We start from the raw sequence: 26,716 nt of genomic DNA, 5'->3' as shown, positions 1-26,716 counted from the left end.
CTCAGATCAAAGCCAGACACTCTCTGGGAAGTTCTAAGATTGCACAATGTGTTGTCTCCTCTTATGCAGTAGCTCAGAAAAGCCACAGCCTTTCTCCAATATTTAGCACTTGTTTCTTCGTGGCAAACAAACTACAGTATACCTTTAGAGAAACCCTGATCCTCAGGGTTTCAGGTCCTCAGGAAAACCATACATCAGTGTCCAAAATGGCACTCAGCCTGAAGGAGTGAAGATTTCCAAGGAATTGACAGTGGACTCACCCTAAATAATCCAGAAGTATGATACTACAAAAACAGAATCAACAGCATCAGGCATACGACTCCAACCTTTGAGGAAAAGTATTAACACATCCTTGCTTTTAACCCTGTTACACTTTCCAGCAACAAATCCAGTTCTAACCAAAATCGGGGAGTAATGGCTACCCACGATACCCTGGATATTATTGGAAAGCAGCTGCCTAGTAGGAAAACAGCTCCTTTGATCATGCTGTTTTGTCCAGAGCCCTTCTTCTGGCTGCATTACAAAGGAACCAAAAAAAAGAGGTGTGGAAGTATACAGTTAGCCTTAGGCAAAACCACCTTGCCTTCATGTCTAATTTAAGAGAAAAGAACTTGTCTCTGTGTTCAAAAAAGGAAAATCCAATTTGCCCAACTATCCCCACAACGTAGAAATGCCTCAGAAGATCTATATAAGTTGATGACAGGTTATTAGAGGTTTTAGGGTTTGGTAAGATAAACATTGGAAGAATCTCCCCTCCATACTTGAAGGGCAAACCCCATTGGGTCGTCATCTGGGAGCTTGTAGGGAGGCCTAGCCCACAGCAGGAGTCAATGCCACCATCTGCCTGCCCTTGAGGAAGCTCATGCAAAGGTTTTCCCTTCCCTCTTCACCTACTCCTCCAGTTCCTTAACCTGTACCTTCTCCCACTATGCTCCAATACCATAAACAGTCAGATTTAGCTGTTTCCCTGTTTCAAAGTCAATGATCTCCAGAAGCAGAAGACAATCTCTCTGTGTCTCACTCAAGGCCCTCCATAGTCCATCCGTCATCTCCAAACATTCCTCAAGCACCCCACATTTCTGTAACTACAAGACCATTCCAATTCCTGACATACACCCAACATTTTCACTGGAGATTCTAATCAGCCCTGTTCTAACTACGACAGCCACATATTCTTGTGCACAAGGGCACTGGCCAAGGGGACAGAGGCTGAATGGGAGCTGAAATGCAGCCACCACTCTGTTTGCCAAGCCATGTGCCCTGACAAGAGGCCGCCTGGAAGAAGGGGCACCTCTAATTCACACAAGGAAGCCACATAGGCTAACAGAGGGCTCAGCCCCAACATCTATGCCTTGAGTACTTGACTGGACTCCCCTTGTAGTTACAAGAATGGTTTTTAATATTCCTTACTATGTACCAGCAGAGTCCAAGGAGATGCCTGCTTTCCCGGTCATTACATACATATAGCTATGGCTTCACTGAGATTCCCCAGGTGATTTTTATTCCTATACCCATACTGTAGATCTCTGATAACTTTAAGATAAGCAAAGAGCAGAGTCCTGGGGAATTCTTTAAGTAGAAAGGCAAACACTCTGAATCCTCCAGTATAGAGACTGCTAAAGCAACATCCCAAGTTCTCCTTTAATACTCCATTCACCCCCAGGCCCCTGGTCAGCTGGGGCTTAGCAAAAGAAAGAGGAGAATCCTTCTTGCAGATGAGTTTTCATCTAGCATGATCTTCTCTTATAAATGCAAATCACTTTCATGTTTTGTAAATGCAAGCCACCAACGCAAGAGTACTCAAATCCAAACATGCCATTCCCTAGTTTAAAATTCTTCACACAAAAATCTACAAGTATGGCACACATTTTCAGCATGTGGCCTCTACCCAACTCCCAAGACCATTTCTTACTACTCCCTACCATTAACTATCCTCTATTCCAGACATACAAAATACCCCCAAGTCTCTCACTTTATCAGTATCCTGAGCTGTTCACAGGACATGAACGATGTGGCCCTGTCCCCATTTTGACCCACACAGGCATCAAACCACTCATGCACTATCCACAGTGGCCATTCATTACCTCTTCCCAAATTCGCCCAACTTTTGTCATTACTTCTGTCTCATTCGTAAACTGTCTTCTCCCCACATTTTACCAAGCTCGGTCCTAGTCACCCTTGAGGCTTTCCATGTCACTTCCTCCAAGAAGCCTTCCCAGATTATACATTCTTATAAACTCTAAACTTTTCTTTAATAACCCTTCACATAAATGAAATTACTTGTGTATTTCCCCTGCTAGGTTCTAAAGTTGCATAACTATGATTCCCTGAAAGTTTATTCCCTGTTGCATTGCCAGCATAGCATCTGGTGCAAAGCAGATACCCAGTAAATACTTACCAAGGATGACAAACCCAAACCCATTCATTTTAATTTCTACACTTGATCTTAGCCAAAAGGCCAAGAAGCAATTCATTCATTTTAAGTTCTAATCCAATGCTGTCCACTACAGAAGTCCCGACAAACAGGTGGCTGTTCAGCTCTAGAAATAAGCTAGAACAAACTGAAAGGTGTCCCAAGTATAAAAACACCAGATTTCAAAGACTTGGTAAAAATCAAATCAAGTAAAACAACTTATTAACTTTTTACATTCATTTAATATTGAAATGAGTGGTGCTTGGTTGGCTCAGTCAGTTGAGCATCCAACTCGTGATCTGGGTTTGGGTCATGATCTCTGGATTGAGAGACTGAGCCCTGCTTCAGGCTCCTAGCTTAGTGGGGAATTGGCCTGAGATTCTCTCCCTCTCCCTTTAACCCTCTCCCTGCCTGTGCTGGAGCATAAACAGGCACACTCTCTCTCTAAAAGAAATAAATCTTTTTTTAAAAAAATGTTGAAATGATACCATTTTGGATATATAAGGTAAAATAAAATGTATTAAAAATGATGTTTTCAATATAACTACTAAGCAATTTTAAATAACAAATATAGTTCATATTTGCGGCTTGCATTATAGATCTATAGAGAACCGTTGGTCAAGAAGTACCCTTTCGGGGCACCTGGGTGGCTCAGTGGGTTAAAGCCTCTGCCTTCGGCTCAGGTCAAGATCCCAGGGTCCTGGGATCAAGCCCTGCATCGGGCTCTCTGCTCAGCAGGGAGCCTGCTTCCCTCTCTTTCTCTGCCTGCCTCTCTGCCTACTTGTGATCTGTCTCTCTGTCAAATAAATAAATAAATAAATAAATAAATAAAATCTTTAAAAAAAAAAAAAAGAAGTACCCCTCTTCCACCTGCCAACTTTTCATCACTGAACACTCAAGAGGTATGCTAGTTGTTACTGGGGAGACATCTCTTGAGTGTCCACTGGAACTGGGTCCTTCACGGCACCCTCCACCATTGTACACAAAGTACATTATGTTAACTTATTTCTTACATGACTACCTCATTAAAATCTTTCAAAGTAATTTAAGAAATTAAAAAAAAAATCATTACTCACTTCACCTAAACCATATATCATAGGCTCTTGCAGCTAAGCCTTACTTCAAACTTTCTTAAAATGAAGTTAAGATCTCAGAAGTGAACAGAAGTTAAAAATAAAATAAAAAATAAGAGACAACCTACTTTGGTAAAGAACAAGGAATTCCATAAACAGGATCCTGTCTAAACTAGGGAATATATTCTAACAACTTCCCGCTATCTACTAGGCTAAGGGAAAATCCATCCATTACCTCGTGAGGAGAAAAATTCTCAGCAGTAGTTCCTATTACTCCTGAAAACCTGCTATTCACCCTACCTAAGCTACAGCATCCCCACCCTCCTTAAAAACTGCTTGAAATTCAGCTACATAGTCTACATTAACATAATGCTTTGGCCAATGATGCAGGCACAAAAATTAACGTTCAAGAATTTCAAAGTTGTGGTTGCTGTGGGAACCTTAACTCCAACTGCATGGCACAGATGCGAATCGTGGAGTACTCCCAATACTGATAAAATTGGAGATGTCTATTTACTCTGTGCAATGAGGCACAGCTACAGTTACTGAGAGAACCTTATTTTGGCATTTCTAGGCTTTCATGCATTTAAATTCTCAACCTTACCACAATACCATTTGCCGCATTAAACTGCCTCCTCTGTCGGGGGGAGAAAAAGAGAATGAACTGATTGGCCAGACATTCAAAGAATCCATCCTGTATATGTTTCTTATGCACGATCTGATTCAAAAGACAATCATGATATTTTTATTTTACTCTTACGGGCTGTCTGTAAACTCTCATGCAAATGAAAACAGGGCATGAATTTCAACTCGTAAATGCACCAAGACACGTATTCGTGCAAAACATCAGAAAAGCAAATATCCTGTCTTTAGAACTACAAAAGGGATAAATTACAGCATGAAGGACTAATGTGAACCACGCTGTGCTTAATTTCTGAAAACTAGCCAAACACCCGCCTGTGGCACTGGCTCTCACAGTGAACCCAGTTCTACAACCAGTTCCACCCTGTAGTGATCAGAGGGTAAAAAATAAGAGTTGGAAAGAAGTCTGTAAAAGTAAGATAAAACAAAACAAATTCAAGAAAAATTTTAATCCCTATCTCCAACCTCTCATAACAATGGAAAGGACGAGAAAATTTAAAACAAAACTGCCTGCAACTACGAACTCCCAGTTTTGATTCTAAGCATTCTCAAAATTGATATACCCCCAATCATATGCATTGGTTAGACAAGAAACTTTGCTGAAGCTGCCAAAAGATCCAACAAATAGCACAGAACAGTGTAACTAATAATTACCCTTACCACTTTCAACAGATAAGCAAGTGACCCCAGAGAACATGTATACCAAGATTCATTTCTTCCTGGAATAAAACATATGGAACTTTCAAATCAAAATGACCAGGCCTTATAATCATGCACATGAGATAAAGATACTTCTCTCTTTATTCTCAGAGAAGTAAAATCTTGCTAATTTATAAAACTTAACCGCTGTCCTTAACCACTGCCCATCTATCCCAGCCCTAACTCCTCTCAAACCCCTTAGGGAATAATGCCAGCAACGCCTGCCCAAGACGAAGCAGAGCAGTGAGTGTAGTTCAAGAGAAACTGATGCCTGGCCAATGATAGTTAGGCTGCAGAGATTAGAAAACAATACCCTAGAGATTTAAAATATTGTCTTTTAGCATTCTCACACCTATGTACCATGTTTAAGTAAGTATTCTCCAGCATCTTCCCTTCGGTTTTTATAAAGAGGCTCCGCTGCCTCCCTATTCTCACCTGCGTGTTCTCCCCTTCCAGCCTCGGTGGCCGGATACTGGACAGGTGGATGGTCTTGTAGTCACCAGAGTTCAGTTTCACGACAATGGCATCTGCATTCAGCACCTGCATCACCTGTGGGCACAAGGCAAAAATGCTTAAACCTGCTCCAATGGCCCAGACCTCCCAGCGCACGTGGTAAGGAGCAAGACCCACCACAGTCATAGGGAGAAAAGTCAGATCAACAGCCATTTGGGGGTAGATCCAATATCATCCTTCACAGTGCAACGACGTTGGAGCAAACAGTGCTGTAATTATTAGTCCCCAAAGACCTTGTTATGATTTCTCAATGAGGCAGCATAAAAATGATCTTCTTTATCTTTTGCCCTGACCAAAACTTGTGGTTAACTACAAGGCTTACTGGACATCTAGTCTCTATGTTATTCAAGATATTCCTTGAAACAGGTTCTAAACTGAAATCAAATCCCTAGCTCAGTGTGAATCTAGGAAAAGAGGCAAGGGCTGGATTAGAAGACATCAGCACCAAATAAGAACCAAAATAGGATGCCCCAAAAGAGAGCAGAAAAATCAAAGACAAGCGAAGGGCAAAAAGAGCTGTCATCACAATGTGGAAAAGGAAAGGCTCAGCTGTTAATCTCAGGGCAGAAACATTATATTGCTAAGATTACTTCAATTTCTCTGAAAGTCAACTCTTCAGAGAACTACTATACGCAACTTTGTTTTAGACCCCAATATCGGTAACACTGGAGCCCACTCTCAGCGAAAGAAGATTAACTTCCACTCTTGGGTAACCTACAAGGATATCTATTCAAAAGGCAAAAGCACAAATACTCCTTTGTGGAGATTATTAGAACATTCCACCAATTCGTACAGAAGGAAAATGCACTGAAACTACCTAGGACCACATCGGGGTTATAACTAGAACCCATAATTCATCTAGCAGTCTACAATTCATTCGATTATATTCAGAGGCTGTTGTTACAAGGCTGTTTGGGTTTTTGGTTTTTTGTTTTTTTTTTTTAAAAACAAGTAATACTTTTCTACAAGGTAGCTATTGACTACAAATCACCATCACCATCCCCTTTGTCTGCAGAATCAAAACCAACTCTCCCAGGCTTCAATCAGGCCCCATCAGGAGCCAACAGGCAGCTGAACAAACTACAGGGTCAGCTGCCACAGTGAGGGCACACTCGCAAAATTCCCCTTCTCTTTCATGTGAGAAACAAAAGGAGCTAGACTCTTCTTTGCTCTGGTGAATATCATACTGATAAGTACCCTGTAAGAGCCGTCACTAACTATTTCCTGGAAGGCTTCACATCTTTTAAAACAGAATACACCCATTTACTTGCAGGCTCTTCCAAAAATGGCTATTCTCTACCTTTTCCAAAGAACCAGCCAACCACACACCAAAAAGAGTAAAGACTGATTGAAGCGACAATGTGAAGGATGAACAAAAACCAAAAGCGAGTGAGAAATTATATGTGACAGGAAATAGCGGGAAAAAAGTGCCATAAGAGAGAATGAATGAAAAAAGAACGAGGACAGTTGGAATCCAGCTGTAGTCCATAGAAGGCTAACTATATGGCTGGCAGATGGGAAGATATCCCTGGGTTTTACCACCATAAGTAATGGGAAGCGAGTGTAGGGAAAAACAGGCCAGTGACCAGAAGAGTAATGAAAAGTCTGAGAAAGAACAGTATAGAGGAGGAGAGCGGGTATTTTTAATTTTCAAATACATAAGGTTAACCTGTAAACCTCAACATGGCAAAAGACCAGTCTCAAATAGCCGTTGCCATTCTGCTTTAACCTTTTGACAGGTCTGAGAATAGCAAAAGCTAAACACTAAAATCCAGACAGCCAGAACCCAAAACTCACCTGGCCAGAAAAAACTGGCGAAGTCCAAGTGCAATCAAAAGCAAGATCTGTGGTCACATGAGGACCATAAGGTCAGGGCTGGTTACCTGGGTATGGCTGGTAAGAAAGTCTACCAGACCCCCGAAAGCAAAGAAGAATCACACAGAACTTAAAAACAGCCCAGAAGGTATAACCAAAACTATAGACTCACCAACTGAGAGAAACCCATTACCATCTAGGCACATTAATGCCAAGCAAAAATGCCCACCACAGTGGCATATTCCACCTACTCCCTAAAGGTATTAGTAGTGGCTTGGCCAACCTGAACAAAAAAAAAAGACCACAGCTAGTAATTTCTCTATCCTTCAAAATCCCACATTTGGGTAAAAGGAGAAGCATCATAAACTGGATACAAAACTTTCACGGGGTGACATATCCACGATACAGGCTATTTTGCTATCCTACCTTCAAACCAAAGAAAAGAAAAATTCCACAAAGCCATACCAAGCAAAACACCACTACAGCATATCAATACTGCTCCTCCCTCAAAGGACAAGACCATCATCTCAAATGTACACACCTCCCAGTATTTTGAAATCTCAGTGATGGACAGAGCTATACATTCTTCTCACACCTAAACTAACTGTTATTAATTTATCAAGTGCCAAAAACATAAGGAAATTCCCATAACCGAGACATGAGAAATACCTAGATATTCTCCACTCCCTCGTCATGCTCAGAGAACAAAACCAGGGAAAACACCATACTGCTCACACCTTCACCCCCTGATTATAGAATGTGAAGAACTGAGCATACCCCTGTGACAAGTTACTGGTATTCGTCACCCCTTATAATGTGTTAGCAGCAGCAGCAAATGGATTCTTCGAGCTGTAAATTTCAGACCTCAGCAGCAGACTCTCTGCTCGGCATCTCCCTGATTAGAAACCTCCTCTTCAGGAACTGCACACTCTTGACACTGGCAACCTAACAAGGCTCGGCCTTCTGATGAAGAGGTGTATGGTGAGTGCGTGTGTGTGTCAACGTGTGCATGTAAGTGGGGTTTATGACTTTTTATTCCTCTCTAAATTGTGTCATTACTGTCCAGAGAACAAGCAGCTCCTGAGCAGAGACACGGAAGAAGCAATAAAATAGTGGTTATAGTCGCGTACTGTGCAATAAGTAAAATGCAGAGTGGATTACTGCTCAGAGCCTGCTCATCAGCACCATCGCAGACCACATTTCCAACCGTCTATTTCTTACAGTGCCCTCACCAGGGTAAGTCTCTGTATGCCCACGTCACTCGCTCTCTCTGCAAGCTAAAAGATCCCCTATACACACCTACCAAACAACACACTCCAGGAGATACCTAAGGGACGGGGCTTCTGCACAGCAAAAGTCACTAGCTGGATTCACAATACAAGCCCTAAATCCAATTTCTCCATTTCCTGAAGACCAACTGTAAAAGGAAAAATGAGTGCCTTAATGATGATAAGTGTAGGCTAAGGGCTGCCACAAGTCAAGAGAAGTGCAGAGTTCTGTCAGGGGCAAGGGACATCCATTCCCAACTCTGGCCTGCTGCCACAATCCCCATCTGCAGAGCCCGTCCACAGTGCTCACTGGGAGGCCACGGGCAGCTTCCTAAACCTCTGCAGCATATATAAAATGAGCAAAAAGAGCCATCAACAGTTTCCTGCACTAAGGAGATCCTCAGAATAGCTCCCCAGATGCAACTACCAATACTCCCAAAGCTGCTAAATTATCAGTGCTGGACAAAAATAAAAGGACCATCAGCACACTCAGGGCTTCTCTGGGTGCCACCAAGGAGTGCCCTTGATGGGGCCACTGGGAATAGGACACCAAATACCCTTATTACTATCTGAAATCATGACACCCAGCTGCTTCTCCTGCTCCCTAAGGCTGTGTGCTAGGTCTCTTCTCCCCCAAGCTAACCATGGAAACACTACTGAAGCAGCACCAGAAGTGGGTAAAAAGGGAGTACACCGTAACTGTTACAACAATGGCTTGGGGCCACCCCCAGAAGGGTACCACGGGCATCCTGTACCGCTGGCAAAAGACGAAGCCCAGCAATGTCTTGATGCACATAATTCCAGGCACCTTAGCATGAGTAAGCAGACTAGTTGGTAAGAAGTACTTGAAAAGAAACCAGGCATCAGATGAATCCGAACAGATGGGGCACCCTACAACATACCCTACCAGCACTCTGCAAAACTGTCACAGTCATCAAAAGCTAAGAAAGTCCAAGAGACTACCACATCCAAAAGGAGCCTGACAAGACATGACAACTTAATTTAGTGTGCTATGGTGGATGAGATTCTGGAACAGAAAAACAGACTGAAGAAAAACTAAGGAAATCTGACTAAAGAAAAGACTTCATTTGATAATAACATATCAATATTGGTACACTAATTATAATAAATGTACCATACCCATGTCAGGTTATAGAAAAAACTAGGAGGGCAGTGGTAATGTGGGAACTCTGTACCATCTGCTCAATTTTTCTGTGAATCTAAAACTGTTCTAAAAAATAAAATCTCAATGGAAAAAAACAAGTAGGTATTTTTTACAAATCTCTTCTAATTCAACTTTATATTCTTATCAGCAAATCAGTTTACTGCAACTTAAGCTACAAACCAAGTCTCCATCTCTTTTTGGTGCAGAGGCCACCTTCCTAACCGAACAATCCCCAGAACTTCCTCCTCACCTGAAAGCCATATGGCAGAAGTCCAGGAAATAGCTAGTATTTTTTGTTTTTATTCTCTCCACATTACCAAATGCAAATACAATGGAAAGTCTAGATAAAGCCAAAAATATTAAAGGGTGGCTTTTCTTAAAAACCATCTCCAAGAAGCATATGACAATGAACTCCATTCAGAGCTATGACTAGAAGCACAGCAAAAAATGATTAGGGCCAAACCAAATCGGTCTTAGAATCCACTGCATGCATCCATGAAGAACTTCAACCTGACCTCCAAAACTGCACATGACCACCAAGTCCCGACAGCTGAGTACTTAAGGTAATCTTCCAGACAGTGCCCTAGATGGTAAGCTCCTTGAAAGCAGGAAGCAGTTCTCATTCTTCCATGCTTTCTCAAAGCAGAAGGGCTCTGCTTGTTTAGGCACCACTTGGTACTGAGAACCAAGCAAGAAGCCTCTAAGCAGGCAGGGCAGTAAGAAACTGCACCTCCTGAAAACATGCTGTCACTCCCCAGCCCTCCCACCACCCCTGAGTGTTATTCAGGTCTGTAAAATCTGCAAGGCCCAAGAATCCAGCAGCAGGGACAGGGAAGCCAAGCCACGTGCTCAGGGGACCATATGGCTACAAACAGCACAGATCAGCTAAAACGCCACAGGGAAGGCAGGCAGGAAACTGGCAAGCCACGACAGGCACAAAAGTCTCAAGCAGGCTCAGCTAATCGCTGTGAAGTGAACATGCTTCTCTGCTAACCTGGAGAGACAAGGAGAGCCCCCCCTTGCATATCCTTCCTTAAGAAATGCAACTGTTTAAGCAGAGGATGGAAAGCATTCTTTCAGCAGGCTGCATGTACCAAGGCAATACTCTGTTGGTTTCAAGTTGCTCAGAAGTGACACTCGTGGTCGGCACGTCTCATCCACAGCATCAGTTCCAGAAATCACCTACAGAGCCCAAGACGCACCCAGTTCAAGAGTTCGTAGGTTATCTTCTGCAGGCTTTTTCAAGCTATTTAGCTGATCCCTGTACAATAGTTTCTAGGACACAGGGCAAGTGAGTGCTAAAGAGAGAGCCATTATTTGTTCTGGCCTTACAGTCCTATGAGCCTCGGAGCAGAATCCTTCAGTAAAAACTTGTAGGACTGTCAGATTAGGTTTGTGATGTCCTAGGGTACCTTAGAACCCTTTTAGGTTTCCTTGAAAAAGCAGCATTAGTATTTTTAAATTTTTTTTAAAGATTTATTCATTTGAGAGAGAGAGAGGGAGCACAAGCAGGGGGAGAGGCAGACTCTACTGAGCTGGGAGCCAGATATGAGGCTTGATCCCAGAACCTAGACATCATGCTCTGGGTCAAAGGCAGACGCTTAACCACATGAGCCACCTAGGCACCACAAAGGTAGCATTAGTATTAACAGACATTTTATATCAGGTAAAAGGATTACAAAATAGCAGTTGGGCTCTAGCTTATGAAAAGAAATGCAGATCATTTTTTTCCTTTTGGATGTAATGTGGATATCCCATGGTCTACAACGAGAGATAGCGAACTATGACCCAAGGGCAATCTAGCCCAGTGCTTACTGTTGTGAATAAAGTTTTACTGGAACACAACCATGCCTATTCATCCACATAATATCTACAGCCTATTTTCTTGCTATGGTAGCAGAGTCAAGTAGTTGCAACAGAGACACATATCCCACAAAACATAATGTATTTACTATATGGTCCCTTAAGAAAAAGTGGGTCCACCTGTGCTCTGTAACATCTTAGAAAATGAACACACGTAGGACTACACATGGTTAACATTCCTAGAAAGCTATTTGGCAAATGTGCTCTAAAACATTCCTGTGGAAATAAATGCTGTTTACATAGAGATTTATACCATTTTCTGAATAATGGAAAAATTATACACTATACGAATATCAACCTATTGGGGGCTGGTTACATAAATTACGCAGTCTTACAATGGAACATTATGAACAAACTAAAGCAAGTTCAAACATTGACTTTGGCACCCTACCTAAATACCTTTAAACAACAATAAATGGATTTGGGCTGGGGGGATAAGTCCAATAGGATAAAGATAATGGAAGAGATGAAAATGGTAACAAAACACTGCAAGCTAGAAAGCAGACGGATGATTGGTAACAGACTCCACAGAAGCTGAATCCTGGCTAGTGATAAGAAAACATAATAGCCAATCAGATTTATACTGCAAACTTCCTCCACCTGCCAAGACAAAGAAACTGTCAAATCAGGAATCTCAAGTGGAGATGAAAATGGGACCAAAACCTACAATTGGATTTCCGGGTTTTTTTTTTTTTTTTTTAAGATTTTATTCATTTATTTGATAGACAGAGATCACAAGTAGGCAGAGAGGCAGGCAGAGAGAGAGAGGAGGAAGCAGGCTCCCTGCTGAGCAGAGAGCCCGATGCGGGGCTCGATCCCATGACCCTGGGATCATGACCTGAACCGAAGGCAGAGGCTTTAACCCACTGAGCCAGCCAGGCGCCCCTGGATTTCCGGATCTACACCATAAACCCCCTATACAAGTTCACTGCTTTTAACTCAGTGTTCAAGACCTCATCCTTAAATAAGAGAGATAAGCAAGGATCACCAGGTATCTCATACAAAAAAAAAAAAAAAAAAAAAAGGACCAAAATAATCAAAGAGAATTAAAAACAACTTGGGAAATACATACTATGCAGGGAAAAGAAATTTTTCAAAAAATTATAATTAATTCCTCTGAAAGCTAATAGATGATATTTCATCTATGAAACAAGTGGTATTACTATTAAAAAATAACAAGAGAAAATAGACACATAAATCAACAGAACGGAATAAAGAGCCCAGAAATAAACTCGTGCTATATGGTCAATTAATCTACAACAAAGAAAGAAAGAATATACAATACAGAAAAGACAGTCTCTTCAGTAAATGGTGCTGGGAAAATTAGACAGCAACATGCAAAAGAACGAAACCAAATCACTTTCTTACATCAGACAAAAAATAAACTAAAAATGGATTAAAGACCTAACTGTACGACCTGAAAGCATAAAACTTCTAAAATAAAAACATGGGCAGTAATCTCTTGGTCATCGACCTTAGCAATTTTACTCTGGATCTGTGTCCTCAGGCAAGGGAAACAAGAGCAAAACATAAACTACTGGAACTACATCAAGCTAAAAAGCTTTTGGACAGCAAAGGAAATCATCAAAAATGAAAAGGCTACCGAACAGAAGATACTTGCAAATGAAGTATCTGTTGATAAGGGGTTAATATCCAAAATATATAAAGAACTCAATAGAACAACACCAAAAAACAATCTAATTTAAAAACAGACAGAGGACTTGGAACAGGCATTTCTCCAAAGAAGACATACAGATGGCCAACAGACATGAAAAGATGCTCAACCTCACTCATCACCAGGAAAATGCAAATCAAAACCACAATGAGATATCACCTCACCCCTGTCAGAATGGCTAGTATCAAAAAGAAGTGTTGGTGAGGATGCAGAGGAAACGGAGTCCTCACGCATTAGTAGTGGGAATATAAATTGGTGCAGGCACTGCAGAAAACAGGATGGAGGTTCCAATAAAAAAGAAAGACAGACAGATAGATCATACTCAAAGAAGACAAAAACACTAATTTGAAAAGATACATGCACCCCTATGTTTACTGCAGCTTTATAACAGCTAAGATACGGAAGCAACCTAACCACTGATAGATGAATGGATAAAGAAGATGTGGTATGTACAGAGAGACACACACACACACACACACACACTGGAATATTACTCCACCTTAAAAAGTGAAATCACGCCATGTGTAACAATATGGATGAACCTAGGGGATATGCTAAGTGAAATAAGTCAGACAGAAAAAAACAAATACCAGAGGGTTTCACTTACACATGGAATCTTAAGAAAACAGAAAAACACAATGGGTGAACAAGCAACCAAATAAAATGAAAGACTCATAAATACAGAGGACAAGTTGGTGGTTGCTAGAAGGGGTGGGGGTTGATGGAAATGGTAAAAGCAAAATAGGTAAAGAGGTTATAAAATAAGTAATGAAGATGAAAAGTACAGCATAGGAAATATAGTCAATGAATACAAAATAGCTTCATATGATGACGGATCGTAACTACTCTTATGGAAAGCACTATATAATGTATAGAATCATCAAATCACTATGTTATACATGTGAAACTAATATAATGCTACATGCCAACTATGTTTCAATAAAAAGAAATAAAAGAAACAGAGAACAACAACAAAAAGCAAGCTCTTAAAATACAGTATCAAAAATGAAATACTCAGTAGCAGGGCCAAAAGGTAAATATTAAAAAATTTAAAAAGAATAAGAGAGAAAGATGAAAAACAGGAGGGAAAAATTAGAAGACCAGTCAACAAAGTCAAACATCTGCTAGAAAACACCAGAGAAACTTGTTGGAAATCAACAACAAAAAATAGTTGAAGTTCCCAGACAAAAGAACTAAGAATTAAAAAGCATACTATGCTCCCACATGGATAAACACAGTACTCCATTATGAAACTTAAATATAAAAAAAGAATATGTGAAGACTTCACAGAAAGAAAAAAATCATATAAGGATGAGGAATCAGAATGGTATCAGACTTCTTAAAAAAAAAAAAAACTCCCAATAGTTAAATGACATGGAGCAATGCCTTCACAATTCTGAAGGAAAATAATTTCTAACATAAAATTCTGTATCCAGCTAAACATTTGATCAAGTGTAATTACAAAACAGACATGAAAAGTCTCAAAACATTTACCTGCCAAGCACTCTTCCCAAGAAGCTAGAGAATGTGTGCCACCGAAATAAAGTGGTAAATTATAAAGAAGCCATGGGATCCAGCAAACATAGCTCCAACCCAGAGTAAGGCAAAGAAAACCCCAGGAAAATGGTGAAGATATCCAAAGATGACAGCTCTATAACAATGAAAAAAGAAGAACAAAATAACTAGTCCAGATTGGTACAGGTCACAAGGCTCCTGAAAAGTACTAATGAAAAAGATAAAAATAACAGGTTGAATCAATGTCTTCAGAAGAGATTTACAGAGGTAGAGTCTGGTAGAGTATGTATTACATACATAAAAAATACATAAACTTTTAAAATTATTAAATCCAGGGTAAACAAGAAGTTCTGCAGGAAATGAAATGTAACCATAATGTATTATATGGCTCAGCATTTACAAAGTAAAGATTGGACAAGAATTAGGATACACTCCTATTGGAAGGATTAGGGAAAAGTACATGCACCCCCATGTGAATCCTCATCTTCCATGATATGCAGGAAAAGGGTCATATCTAACACTGGAAAGTTAAGAAAAGAGTGATATAATCATTTTATTCAAAGATGCAGATCAGCCAAGAATTGAAAATGGATGCCTAAAGGGACCAGGAAAACGGACTAATACATTTAATATGCCCACAGAGTTCTTTAAATTTTTATGCATTAAAAAATAAAAACTTACCAACTTGAAAATTATACACAAAAGAATACAGTTCAGTACTACTCAAAAGTGGCTGCCAGTCTACAAAGAGAGAAGGAGCTTGTACCAGAACATAAATCAACTACATCACCGAGAACATTGCTGACGTTTTTTTTGGGAGCAAGATTTTCTTGATGAAAGAAGCAATGCCTTGATTTACATTCTGGCTCAAGCTCCTTACATTCTATCAAGGCACTCTGAGTAGGACTGGTAGAGATAAAGGGTCAGCACACTCTTCTGTACAGGGTCTGAGAGCAAACATCTTGGGCTTTGCAGGCTATATAGTCTCTGTCACAACTACTCACCCCTGCCACTGTATCATAAAAACAGCTATAGACAACATGTAAACAAACAAAGAACCGTGGCCATGATCTAATTTATTCATGACACTGATATTTAAATGTCATATCATTTTCATGTAAAACCCATCTTTTTTCTATATAAAACCCATCCATACTTCACAGGCCATACAAAACAAGTAGTGGGCCAGACTTGGGCCATGGGCCACAGTCTGCCACCCCTGGACAGACAGTATAATAAACTTTTTTTTTAAAAAAAACACTGTGTGACAGTAGTTTCATCTAGTTTGAGAGTTTTTTCTTCTCCTTTTTATGCTTTTCTCCTATTTAAGAGAATAATAGTGATGCTGGAGGATATCTAAAACTCAGGGAGTTTTAAAACCACTTATCTACCTACAAATACATCTCTCTCTCTCTGCTCTCGGAGCAGGCCTACATCCAAATGACCTAAATTTATATTAAAGATACTACAGGAAAAAGGCTATTCCCCAAAATCCTTAGATGGTTTTTAGAGGCAATTTCCTATATTCCACCATTTTAACAAACAGAACTTCATCATCATGAAAAAAAGCCTCACTCTGTTTTAAAACACAACATACATATCCTGGAACCCTAGATTTAAAGAGGAAATGTGCCAGTTCTTTTCTAGTTATCAATGAAGTCATATTTAAGAAAAATACAAACTACAGACTCAAGCATCTAATCTTTTGAATTTCTTCCTTCAGCAATGCATTAGAGTTCCCCCAATGACCAAAGGCTCAAAATCCTCCAAAATCTTCTGGGTTTCTCTATAAACTCAGTTTCAACTGGAAGAGGCCAAGAGGAACAATACAAAATAAAGGACGCCCCCTAAGCCTCATCTACATCACTAGTATCACAGCCTCTCAAAGTGATGGTGAAAACTGGAAGGCCTAACTCCTTTGTTTAGTGAATGATTATCCTTTCACTGTGTGGCTATAGTCTTAAAACAGAAGAGATACAGGAAACATATGCAAAAGCAAGTAAGTTCCAGTTAGGTAGAACAACTGTGCCCAAGTTTCCAAACTAGTATGGTCCTCACACAGAAAGGAAGCAAGGTTTCATTCTGGTCAGTACCAAGACTTGGAAGGATGGGGAGAATCCTGCATGGGGGGAGAATCCTGCAGGGGGGGATAATCCAACCCAGGACTATTCCCATTAATGTCCACTAAAGACCCAATTATGGCTAACTTGACACCTGCTTGGAGACGGACCACCTACTACAAGAGGGAAAGAAGACACTTGAGTACTCTGTGACTTATTGTCCTGGGCACCATAAAAAAGAAAGTGAAGAAATTCAGACAATTCCTCAGAGACTGTTAAAATTTTTACCAGTCTAAAAGAAACCGATCCATGATTTTTTCAGGCTGACAGTGCCACCTAGTGGCTTCCCATCTTAAACTCATATGGGCCAGCCACCTCTAAGTGGATAGATACGTTAAATTAACCTCATAAAAAAAAACAAAGCTTCTAGCATCTCTTCCCAAAAGTAAAAACAGACTGGAAAACATCACAGCATTTTGGGAAAATGAGGAAAACTGGTCTACCACTCAAGATATCAAACCCATCAACTAAGAAGAAATACAGCGCGTTGCTGGACCCAAACAGTCTATTCAACAGTACTGGTTCCTGTCAAAGGAATCCATCCTGGGACACTTCAGAAGAGCTCTCAGAAAAACACATCACATGAGAAAAAACTCAAAACCATGAGAGGCCCCAAACAGAAAGAAGTTTGAGTTCACATACACTCCGACATGGAAATCGAAGAAAAAGCCATTTTTATCAGGCAGACAGAAGTCTTACGAACTCTAAATGAAGTTACGCAAATGTATGACAAGAAAGCTGCGATAAACACACACGCATGCAATCACTGCACACGCATGCAAACCCCAGTGGCTTAAAACAGAAACGCTTCGGCTCTGGGTTGACTGTTCAGATCTTTGTATTAGCACTAGCTGACAATGTCCACCAGGCATCTTAAGATGCCAAGAATGACTCACCTTGGCAACAAACTGCTTGTCCTTTTGGTCCAAATTAGCAGTGGGAGCCACATAGTCTCTCCATATTCTCAGCCTGCGTTCCTTGGCAAATCTGGCAACAAAAACAAGGATGCAAATCATTCAGACAGAATAGGTCAGCAAATGGAATCCGCCATCACCATTGGGGCAAACAGTACAGAATCCTACTCTACCTCAGAAACAAGACACCCAAGAGAAAGGCCACCTGTGAAACCAGAACAAAGTGTGAAAGACAGGAAAGAGTGCACAGGAACTGAACTGTCCAATAAAGATATAGACCATACACCCTTGGCTGGCAGACCGGGGTCTAGGTGTGCACTTTCTCAAGCCCAGACAGTACAAGTCATCTTGAATAGCTCGTTAGCTTATCCAGTCTCTCCTAAGGGACTACTAAATGCCAGGCGCTGGAATGACAGATGCAGAGCAACGGCTCTCTGAAGTGGGAGGAACACCCACATGTAAACAAACAAACACATTTTTTAAAAAAACACAGGCCTGCTCAATTTCCATTTGAATACCAAAAAAAAAAAAAGATTATCAGCTAACCAAATCTTATGTGGAAAAACAAGAACACAATGGTTCTGTAGTGCATCTAAAGAAGAAGAAAAGGGACAAAAACCTAGTAGAAGTTCACTGACAAAAGTGAAAAAAAGGTGTTGGCAGACACCGGTTTTACAGCACCAAAGCCATTAGGAATTTTTTCAGTTAGGGTAAAGAGAGCGAAATGGAATATGTGCAAAGATTTTAAAAAACCAGTGAACAGCTGTATTTTCAAATACAGTTTTTGTGTTTTTTATTTACAAAAGTCTTTACAGATAAATGGACACACGTGCAAGGGAAAAGAACTCTTACTTGTGAAAACAGTATTGCAAACTTTATTTATTTGCAACCTTTTTTTTAAAAAGCAGCACTAAAATGAGAAAGAGACAAAGTAGCATGTAGTAGTTGTAAAATACATAAAATACTTTGACACGGATTGCAAGCAAGTCAAATACTGCATGCAAAAGAGCAGGCAAGTAATCACAGATTATTGAAATACAATTTGCATTCCTTGGTCTAAACCTGTGTTTTAATGATGAGCTAAAAATCCATATAATCTAAAAATGTTATAAAACATGTAGATACTACTGCCATTGAACTCACTTTCTTCAAAGAGAGGCAGGAACTTAAAGAATGCAGAAAGAATGATCAACCAAAATTATATTTAGAATAATGGACTTATAGAATTTTCTGAACAACAACAAAAAAAATTTTGGAGCATCACTGAATAATCTGAGGTATTTGGAACCACTGTATATGGTTAAGAGTATTCTATCTTTTGAATTTAACTGTGGAACATAAAAACTAGAAAATTTTATATAATTTTTTAAATCAGATATGCCATATCTAATGATCCAGATTAGAATCTACTTTTGTAAAAAGTTTCAAGTCTTTCTGCTTATGAGTACAGAAAGATATGAAAGACTCAAAGGAAGAAAACTATACTCATCCAGTTCATGTTCTTGTACATCTCTTAGCTATGTGCCTCAAAGGCCAAAAATGTAAAGCTGTCAAGACCATTATAACTTAATGGTTCTGAAGTAAGTCATACAACACACCTTGGGAGTGGACCATTGCCATCAGTAGTTGGTAGGTCTTCTGCTTAAATGTATCCTGGGAGATGGTGGCTGGGGCTTTCCCCAAGCATAATCTCCATCCATCTACTCTTGGTACCTGCTTCATTTTCATCCCTTTACCCCATTAAGTGAACAAAGTTCACCTACACCTAGATATTCCTGACCTTGACACTTGAAATAGCCATTCAATCTTCGGAATAGCCAACTACTGTTTTTCTAGGAATAAGTTGTTTTCTACATAAGTCTTTAACCACAAAACACCTAGCTAAAAATGTGACAACAGCACCTCAGAGTTACATTAACATTTTTATTAACATAATGTATTATTTGCCCCAGGGGTACAGGTCTGTGAATAATCACGCTTACACATTTCACAGCACTCACCAGAGCACATACCCTCCCCAGTGTCCATAGCCCAGCCACCCTATCCCTCCCCTCCCACCCCCCAGCAACCCTCTGTTTGTTTCCTAGGATTAAGAGTCTCTTACAGCTTATCTCCCTCCCCAGTCCCATCTTGTTTCATGTTTTCCCTCCCTACCTTAACATTTTTAACTAAAACATGTTTCAATAAATGAGGGCATGAGGACTCACAGTAACACTGACTGGTCATGTTTTAGGATCCAAAGGCTCTTTCCATCATACCCCTGGCTCCAACCTGCTTGTTTGGTAGTAGTTGATAAGTGATTACATTATCCTCAAATGAGCCTCAAGTTTATTTCATTCCAAATGCCTAAAACCCAGAATTTCAGTGCGGGGCTTCGGGGGGCGGGTAGTGACCAAAACAGTAAAGCAGCAAATCAGGTTTGCTGAATGAAAATCTAGCCCTTACCGCAGAGCAATGAATCAGACAATCCGAAGACTTAGAACTAAGCAACTCCTCAATGAGATCTTAGCCTCTTTTGGACTTTCCTTAATCTTTTTCTGAAATATAACAAATACTGACATAGATAGGTGAGAGAAGATCACTAGATTTCTTTCCCTAAAGATCCTCAACAAGATCCTTGGCTGGAAGCCTTCCCTGGCAGACCTTACCTCTCAGCTGCCCTCAGCTTTTCTGCGCCCCGAGTATAAACTGCAATCGACCAATCCACACAGCGAGCAAAACCTTCCTTCAGGAGGAGCTCTGTGATGTTGCCATTCTGAAAAACAAGGCACATGAAAAGGCAGGCACAAGAGAATCCATTTCTCTAGACTGCTGACACAATCAACAGCCACAATCCATACTGCAGTCCATATATTAAAAAAAAAAAAAAAAAAAAAAAAAGAAAGGAAAGGAATAAAGCATTTTCTCATTAAGAAACCAGCTCTGAGGTGGGAGACAATCACTCTGTGGCAACCCCTAACAGCCCTGGCTTCCCATCCCCTCAACACCCAGCACAGTAACTCTCACTTAACAGGAGTAGGATAAATGTTAGTGGCATTGAATGGAATTGACATTTCAATAGCTCTTCTTGTGGGCAGAGGAGGATGTTAATCTTTAGTAGAGATTACACCTTATTATTTCCTTCCCTAAGATCAGCACTCACTCCCCTTCTCATAAGGAGAAAGCTGAAGGAGAAAGCTGAAGGCTGAGTAAGGAATAACTTAAGCTACATTTTCCCAGTGAATTACAATTTCCATTCTACTGTGACATCTGGTAGGGCACAGCAGACAGCTAGTCCTCCAGACAAAACATGACCTTGGCACATTCCAAACCAAGCCTCCCAGCCTTCCACAACAGCCAGCATGAAAGTATTCTCTAGCCAAAGAATAAGTAACAGTAGTTTATTCTGTACTGGACATAGGTTATAAGAATGAAAATTCACTTGCACTTGGGTAGTACAAAACAACATCACTTCCTTTCCATGAGGAGCCCACTCACCAAAGTCTATGTATGGGAAGAACTAAGAGTCAAAACTAGATGAACATAAAGAACCTATTTCCTGCTCAAAAGCAGAGTTAAAATGTAAATAGCTAAGGCCTGAAGTACACAAACTAATTTTTCCATAAATAAGTTTCCTCATCATAGTTCTAGCAACACTTTATTTTTTTAAACATTTATTTGAATTATGTTAATTAACTGAATAAAAATTTTAAAAAATATTTTAAAATATATAAATATTTGATAGAATTCAAAAAATAAATACGTAAAGATTTCTTTGAGAGAGAGAGAGAGAGAGAGAGTGAGCAAGGGGCAAAGAGCAAAGGGCAGAGAGAGAGAGAGAGGAGAGAATCTCAAGCCAACTTCCTGCTGAGCAGGGAACCCAACAAGGGGCTCGATCTCAGGACCCATGATCTGAGCCAAAACCAAGAGTCAGACACCTACCTGACTGAGTCACCCAGGTGTCCCTAGTGCCACCAATACTTTAAAGAGCTACCTCCAGACCTACATACAAGAAAGCTCAGCAATCTTGTACTACACACCTCAGTGCAACTGCTCATCTATGGGGCAGCCCCTCAACTTGCCTATTCCCAACCTCAAGGACCAACACTTGAGGAAACAGGAGTTCTCCTCCCCTTACAAACTCAAAAGCTGAGGTTCCTTTTATAAAGTGAGGAAGTCTGACGGATCTGTCCAATTCTACCAGTTAACTGAAGTCCCCCTAGAAAATGCCTCAAAAATCAGATGATAATCCTGCCAAGAGATTTACGTGGTTCTTAAATACAGAGAGAAAAGAAGTAAACCACAGCTCAACAAACACCAAATGCACCCCCAACCCCACCCAGCCCAGGCTGTATGGGCACACTCACTGGATGAAGGATGGTACCCAGAATGTTCTGGTTGTGGCAGCTCTCCAGAATGATCTGAACATCTCTCTGAAGCAGTCTAGACTCGGTGAAAAATTTGGCTTCTGCAGCAAAGGGTTCTGGTGTTTCACTGCCATCTGCTTCCCGTCGAAAAGTTGGGCACTAAAGCAAAAGTAAGGTAGGTGGGTAATGATCCTCAAGGTGTGTGCCAGGAACTCCAAAACCACACCAAGCCACAAATACCACAAAGTTAAGTTGGGGAGGTCTCAAATCAGGCCTTCTAACCCCTTTTTAAAACATACTTGTAAAAGGGAATAGAAATAGCATCTTGTCAGACTTCTTGGGAAAGTAAATAAAATGCATGCCACTATCATGGGGCAATTATAAATTATATTTGAAAATTACCCCTTGCCAAAAAAAGAGTCACCACTGTCTAGTTTTAAATCCCTAATTTTTTTTTAAAATCAAAATGGATATTTTACATTGAGACAGTCATTCTCAGGGGAGATGGGAAGCTCTGAAGTTCACTTTCTCAATCTCAACCACCTCTTCACACAGCCCAAAACGCTAAGTACTTAAAAAAAAAAAAATGTTTTTAAATCTTATTTGAACTAACAGAGGATAGTCTCACTGCAATGTCTACAGCAGAAAATACTCTAGTCAGGTGTTAACACTGGGAAGAATCAGTAAATCCAGAGCCCCAGAGGAGAAGAAGCTACCAGTCAGTGAACACTTCCACAAACCCTAAATCCACCCCCACAGCCCAGTGTATGGTCTGACCTTGATCCCTGACAGCATGACCGTAACCAGGTAGTAATCTGGGAGGAGCAGGGCCCTGACCACACTCCCGTCTCGAACGTGCTCGATGATAGCTGTGTGAGAGAACAAACAGCATAAGTCACTAGCCAAAGTTGTGCCAGGGATAAACAATGCCCAATCAAACTGCATTTAACACAGTTCATCTCCCCCAAAACCCTCAGAAAGCCTCCCTCTGAGAAGTGACGAAACACTGAAAGATCATGAGTATCCATACAACAGACTCTTCTACGAACTATTCCTGGGAATACAGATTAGACCAGACCAACTTCTAGGTGTTCTCCACTTTCTGGGATCTCACAGCTTATACCTAAGCTTCGTTATCCATAAGCTTGCTGGCTCACCACTTAAGTACCAAGTGCAAAGCAAGAAACAAGTAATAATTCAGACTTGGTAATCATTTTATTTTACTCTGTCTGTAGTTAATAGGTCTCAAAACTGGGCCAGGAACTGGAGTGTGAATGAGTGTGTGCACGCACACGTGTGTGTGTGTGTGTTTACATGTATACAGAATATAATTTCAGGGATGTTACTTAAGTGGTAGCTTTTAGAAAACAGGAAGATACCCAATGTGGAAAATTACCAGCAATCTACTCCCCTGCACCAGCAAAGGATTAACCTCTGTCAGAACACATCTGTTGTAACCTACATAACTGGATTCAAGTTACCTTCCAAAATACCACAGTGCTGTTACACTCTTAGCAATTTCCTCTGGCTACCGAGTAAAATAGCTTTTATAAACTTTGAGAAACTTGAAAACAAACAGAAATCACTCTGTATTATGTCTTTCCCCACCAGCCTCACCATTGACAGGTTTCTGATGGCGTGAGTCCACAAAGTGCCTTGGGTTCTCGATGGTATACTTGAGGTCCCGGATAGTATGTGAGCCGTTCCCCTCACTCCACATGCCTTTCTTAGCTGCCTTTGCTTGTTCCTCACATTCTGAGAGCCGGTTCTGCTCAGGACTGGGACATGAAAAAGAAACACATGTGATGAGTTCAACGAGGTGGGGGTGGGGTGGGGATCAGGTTCTTCTTTGAACTCTGGGTTTCTTCAGCATCTGCTCCCCTTGAAGAAACCAAAGCATTTGTTTCACATCTATGGCTGCAGGCCTAAGCCTATAACTAGAAAAATCACCATGAGTATAATTTCTGGATTCCAGACTTGTTCCCTCAAACAACAGATTCACTTCTAAGAGCATTTAATGAGAAGATGCAAGAACACACATCTCAGGACTGCTACCATCAGTGATTCCAACAGAACAAGTTGGTGGCTCAGAGGGAAGCCTCTCCGGGGGTTACAGCCTCATTTAACCACCCCAGACTCAGGAACTGGATCCAGGAAGAGCTCAGCAGGACACAGCAGAAGGAAAGTGACTAAGAACCACACTTACTCCCTACTGTCTACAGAACAGGGCTGGGGAATACAGAGCAAATACTGTTATTACAGATGTCACCCCAAAACTACTTACACCTTCAGTAAAGACCAGCAAGCCAAAAGCAGTCTGAAAAGCTTCCTTTTGAAAATGGAAGACTCCTCCTCCACAACGCAGGAAATCAAATATATATGAGAACAGTGAAAACCAGAAGATAGACCAAAAAACAAAACCAGAAATGGCTCTCCCCCACCCCCAGACACCAACCTCACACACACATCCCTGAGCTAAAGGGAACGGTGAACTCCGAGGCCTTGCCACAATCTCAAAACCTGGTTCCATCAAAGGCTATCTGCATAAACTGAATCTCCCACCTTAAGCAGTAGGGATATCAGAACAGAGATCCCTGACCTGTAATTTCTCAAGCCTGAAGTCTTCAGTACTATTCTTTCCCCCTCTGCCCCAAAATAGACAGTCACATCTTTGGGGACCCAAGACTGCAACCAGAATGCAATAAAAAGTATGGCTTAAGAGACAGAAGCAAACATAGAAACTGAAAAAAAGGAGAAGTCAAGACAGCTTTCAAGAAAAAAGATCAGGACTCCAAGGGAGATTTCTTTGTTAAGATGGTACAAGAGAGTTATGGGCTTTTTAAAAATTTCATTCTGGTTGCCAACTGGATTCCCAAAAATTACTGCAATCACAATCATGCCAACAGTTCTCCTTAAGATACAACTTTAGTCTCCAAAAACACCACCTAAGACAAAGGTCTTTATTTAATTAAATTCCCACATGCTCACTCCCCAATTATAGGCTCCAACAAATGTTTCTTTGCAGTTTGAAAGGACCCACAGAAGTTTATAGCGAATGAGTTGGCCTCAAGTCTAAGAAGGCAGGAAGAATGTAAAAAGTACATTCTTGTCTTTGTTCATCGCCATCACTGGTACAGTTCATGCAAATATTTACCTAAAGCCTTTTGTACACCAACAACAGTCATATAATATAGCAAGGACTTAATGATTTAAACAGCATCTTTAGCCTCCAAATTACTGATGTAACATATCACTTTTCAGAGACTAAAGTGTTAATTAAAGCCAGCTGCAATCCATCCTACTGTGAGCCAACACTGGTGAACTTGAACATGATACATGTGCTATAAAGCTTACATAACTAACACTCATTCCCATTATCTTCACACTGCCATTAGCTGAACAAATACATTTTTACCTACTACTGACGCATCTACAGATCTGTAGACCAAAACGGGCTTAAAAGGCTTTGGAGAGACAGAAAATTTTCCCTGACTTTAAAGCAGAACCATTGAGCCCTTGTCAGTTTCCCTAGATCCTAAACAACAGATTTTGCTTTGAATTCTATTTATTCACTCCACTTCACTTTTCACTGCACTTATTTCTTGCACATGATATATTATATACCTATTTGTTTATTGGTTTCCTATCTGTCTCCCCATTAAAATGTTAGCAGAAACTGTTTGTTCACTGCTGTATTCTCAGTGCCCAGAACACAGCCCAGCACACAGTAAGTGTTCAATAAATCTTTTGGGGCGGATGGATAAATAGTCTGGAACTGAGTGTCTATCATGTAATTCATAGCCTGTTGGCTCTTATGAATATAATGAATGGAAGTGCTTTGTCTCTAACTCCCTTACTTAAAGGAGTTACACATGTCAAATGCCACTAGTGAATCCTGAGTGACCTCCTGGCTCAGAAAAATCCACACTGGGGCAAGAAATGTCCTAAAAGCCAGGAGAGCACCAGCAGTTACCCACTGTATGCCAGGGACAGGAAAGAAAATGCAGCAAAGTCACAGTAGAGCTGACTACACAACCTCTTTTAAGTGACCCCAGCTCTCAGAGTGGAAAAGGAAGTTTACGGGGGTAGGAAGATTAATAAATACTTACTTATTAGCTCTCATGCCTTCTCTCCGGGTGGCCAAGCCCTCTGCAACCAGAGACTCTGCAATGTTTTCCCCATTGGTATCTGAGGAGGAAAAAGAGAATTAAACACAAGATGCCAATCTGTCTCCAACAGTAGCAGAGCTCTAATGGAACCGCTTTTCACCCTAAGCTCCTCAAGGAGAATGATGTTGCCAGAGAACTGGACAAGGCAGCAATACAGTGTTGGGTTTTTCAGAAAACTTCTTCTCCCAAAATGTCTAGTCTTGAGGACCCAAAAATCTATAAATCTTCTTCAGGACTTTGTTTCTAATTTTCTTGGGTATCTCCCAGGCCAAAGGCAATCTCAGGAACTACAGAGACTGAAAGAAAAGCAAGACACACACAGCAGCCCTAGAGAGTATAAAGAACACTGACCTAAGCAGCAGGGGCCTGGAGCGGAACACAAATTCTGCCACTTAATAGCTTAGACAAGGTCCCTCAGTATCATCATTTATTTATCTGTAAAGTGGGAAGTGTACCCACCACGTGGGTTCTTGTGAAAATTAAGCCACAATGTCTGTAAATCTAACACAGTGCCCAGCATACAACA

At 40.7% G+C, this 26,716-nt stretch overlaps 1 protein-coding gene across 1 annotated transcript in view; it reads right to left on the bottom strand.

The window, feature by feature from the left end:
- The window catches only part of SND1 (staphylococcal nuclease and tudor domain containing 1), a 415,583-nt gene that overhangs the window by 348,636 nt on the left and 40,231 nt on the right, over positions 1–26,716 (bottom strand). Inside the window, exons 4-10 of the mRNA XM_044246515.1 lie at positions 26,131–26,209; positions 23,639–23,799; positions 22,799–22,890; positions 22,022–22,180; positions 20,324–20,430; positions 17,658–17,748; positions 5,263–5,376 (exon numbers count right to left, since the gene is read on the bottom strand). Of these exons, the coding sequence (XP_044102450.1) occupies positions 5,263–5,376; positions 17,658–17,748; positions 20,324–20,430; positions 22,022–22,180; positions 22,799–22,890; positions 23,639–23,799; positions 26,131–26,209 (803 nt within the window). The remainder of the gene's footprint in view (positions 1–5,262; positions 5,377–17,657; positions 17,749–20,323; positions 20,431–22,021; positions 22,181–22,798; positions 22,891–23,638; positions 23,800–26,130; positions 26,210–26,716) is intronic.

Source organism: Neovison vison, chromosome 4, assembly GCF_020171115.1.
Source record: "Neovison vison isolate M4711 chromosome 4, ASM_NN_V1, whole genome shotgun sequence".
NCBI lineage: Eukaryota > Metazoa > Chordata > Mammalia > Carnivora > Mustelidae > Neogale > Neogale vison.
Note: the sequence above shows the minus strand (reverse complement) of the source record. Positions and strands in the feature narration are given on the sequence as shown.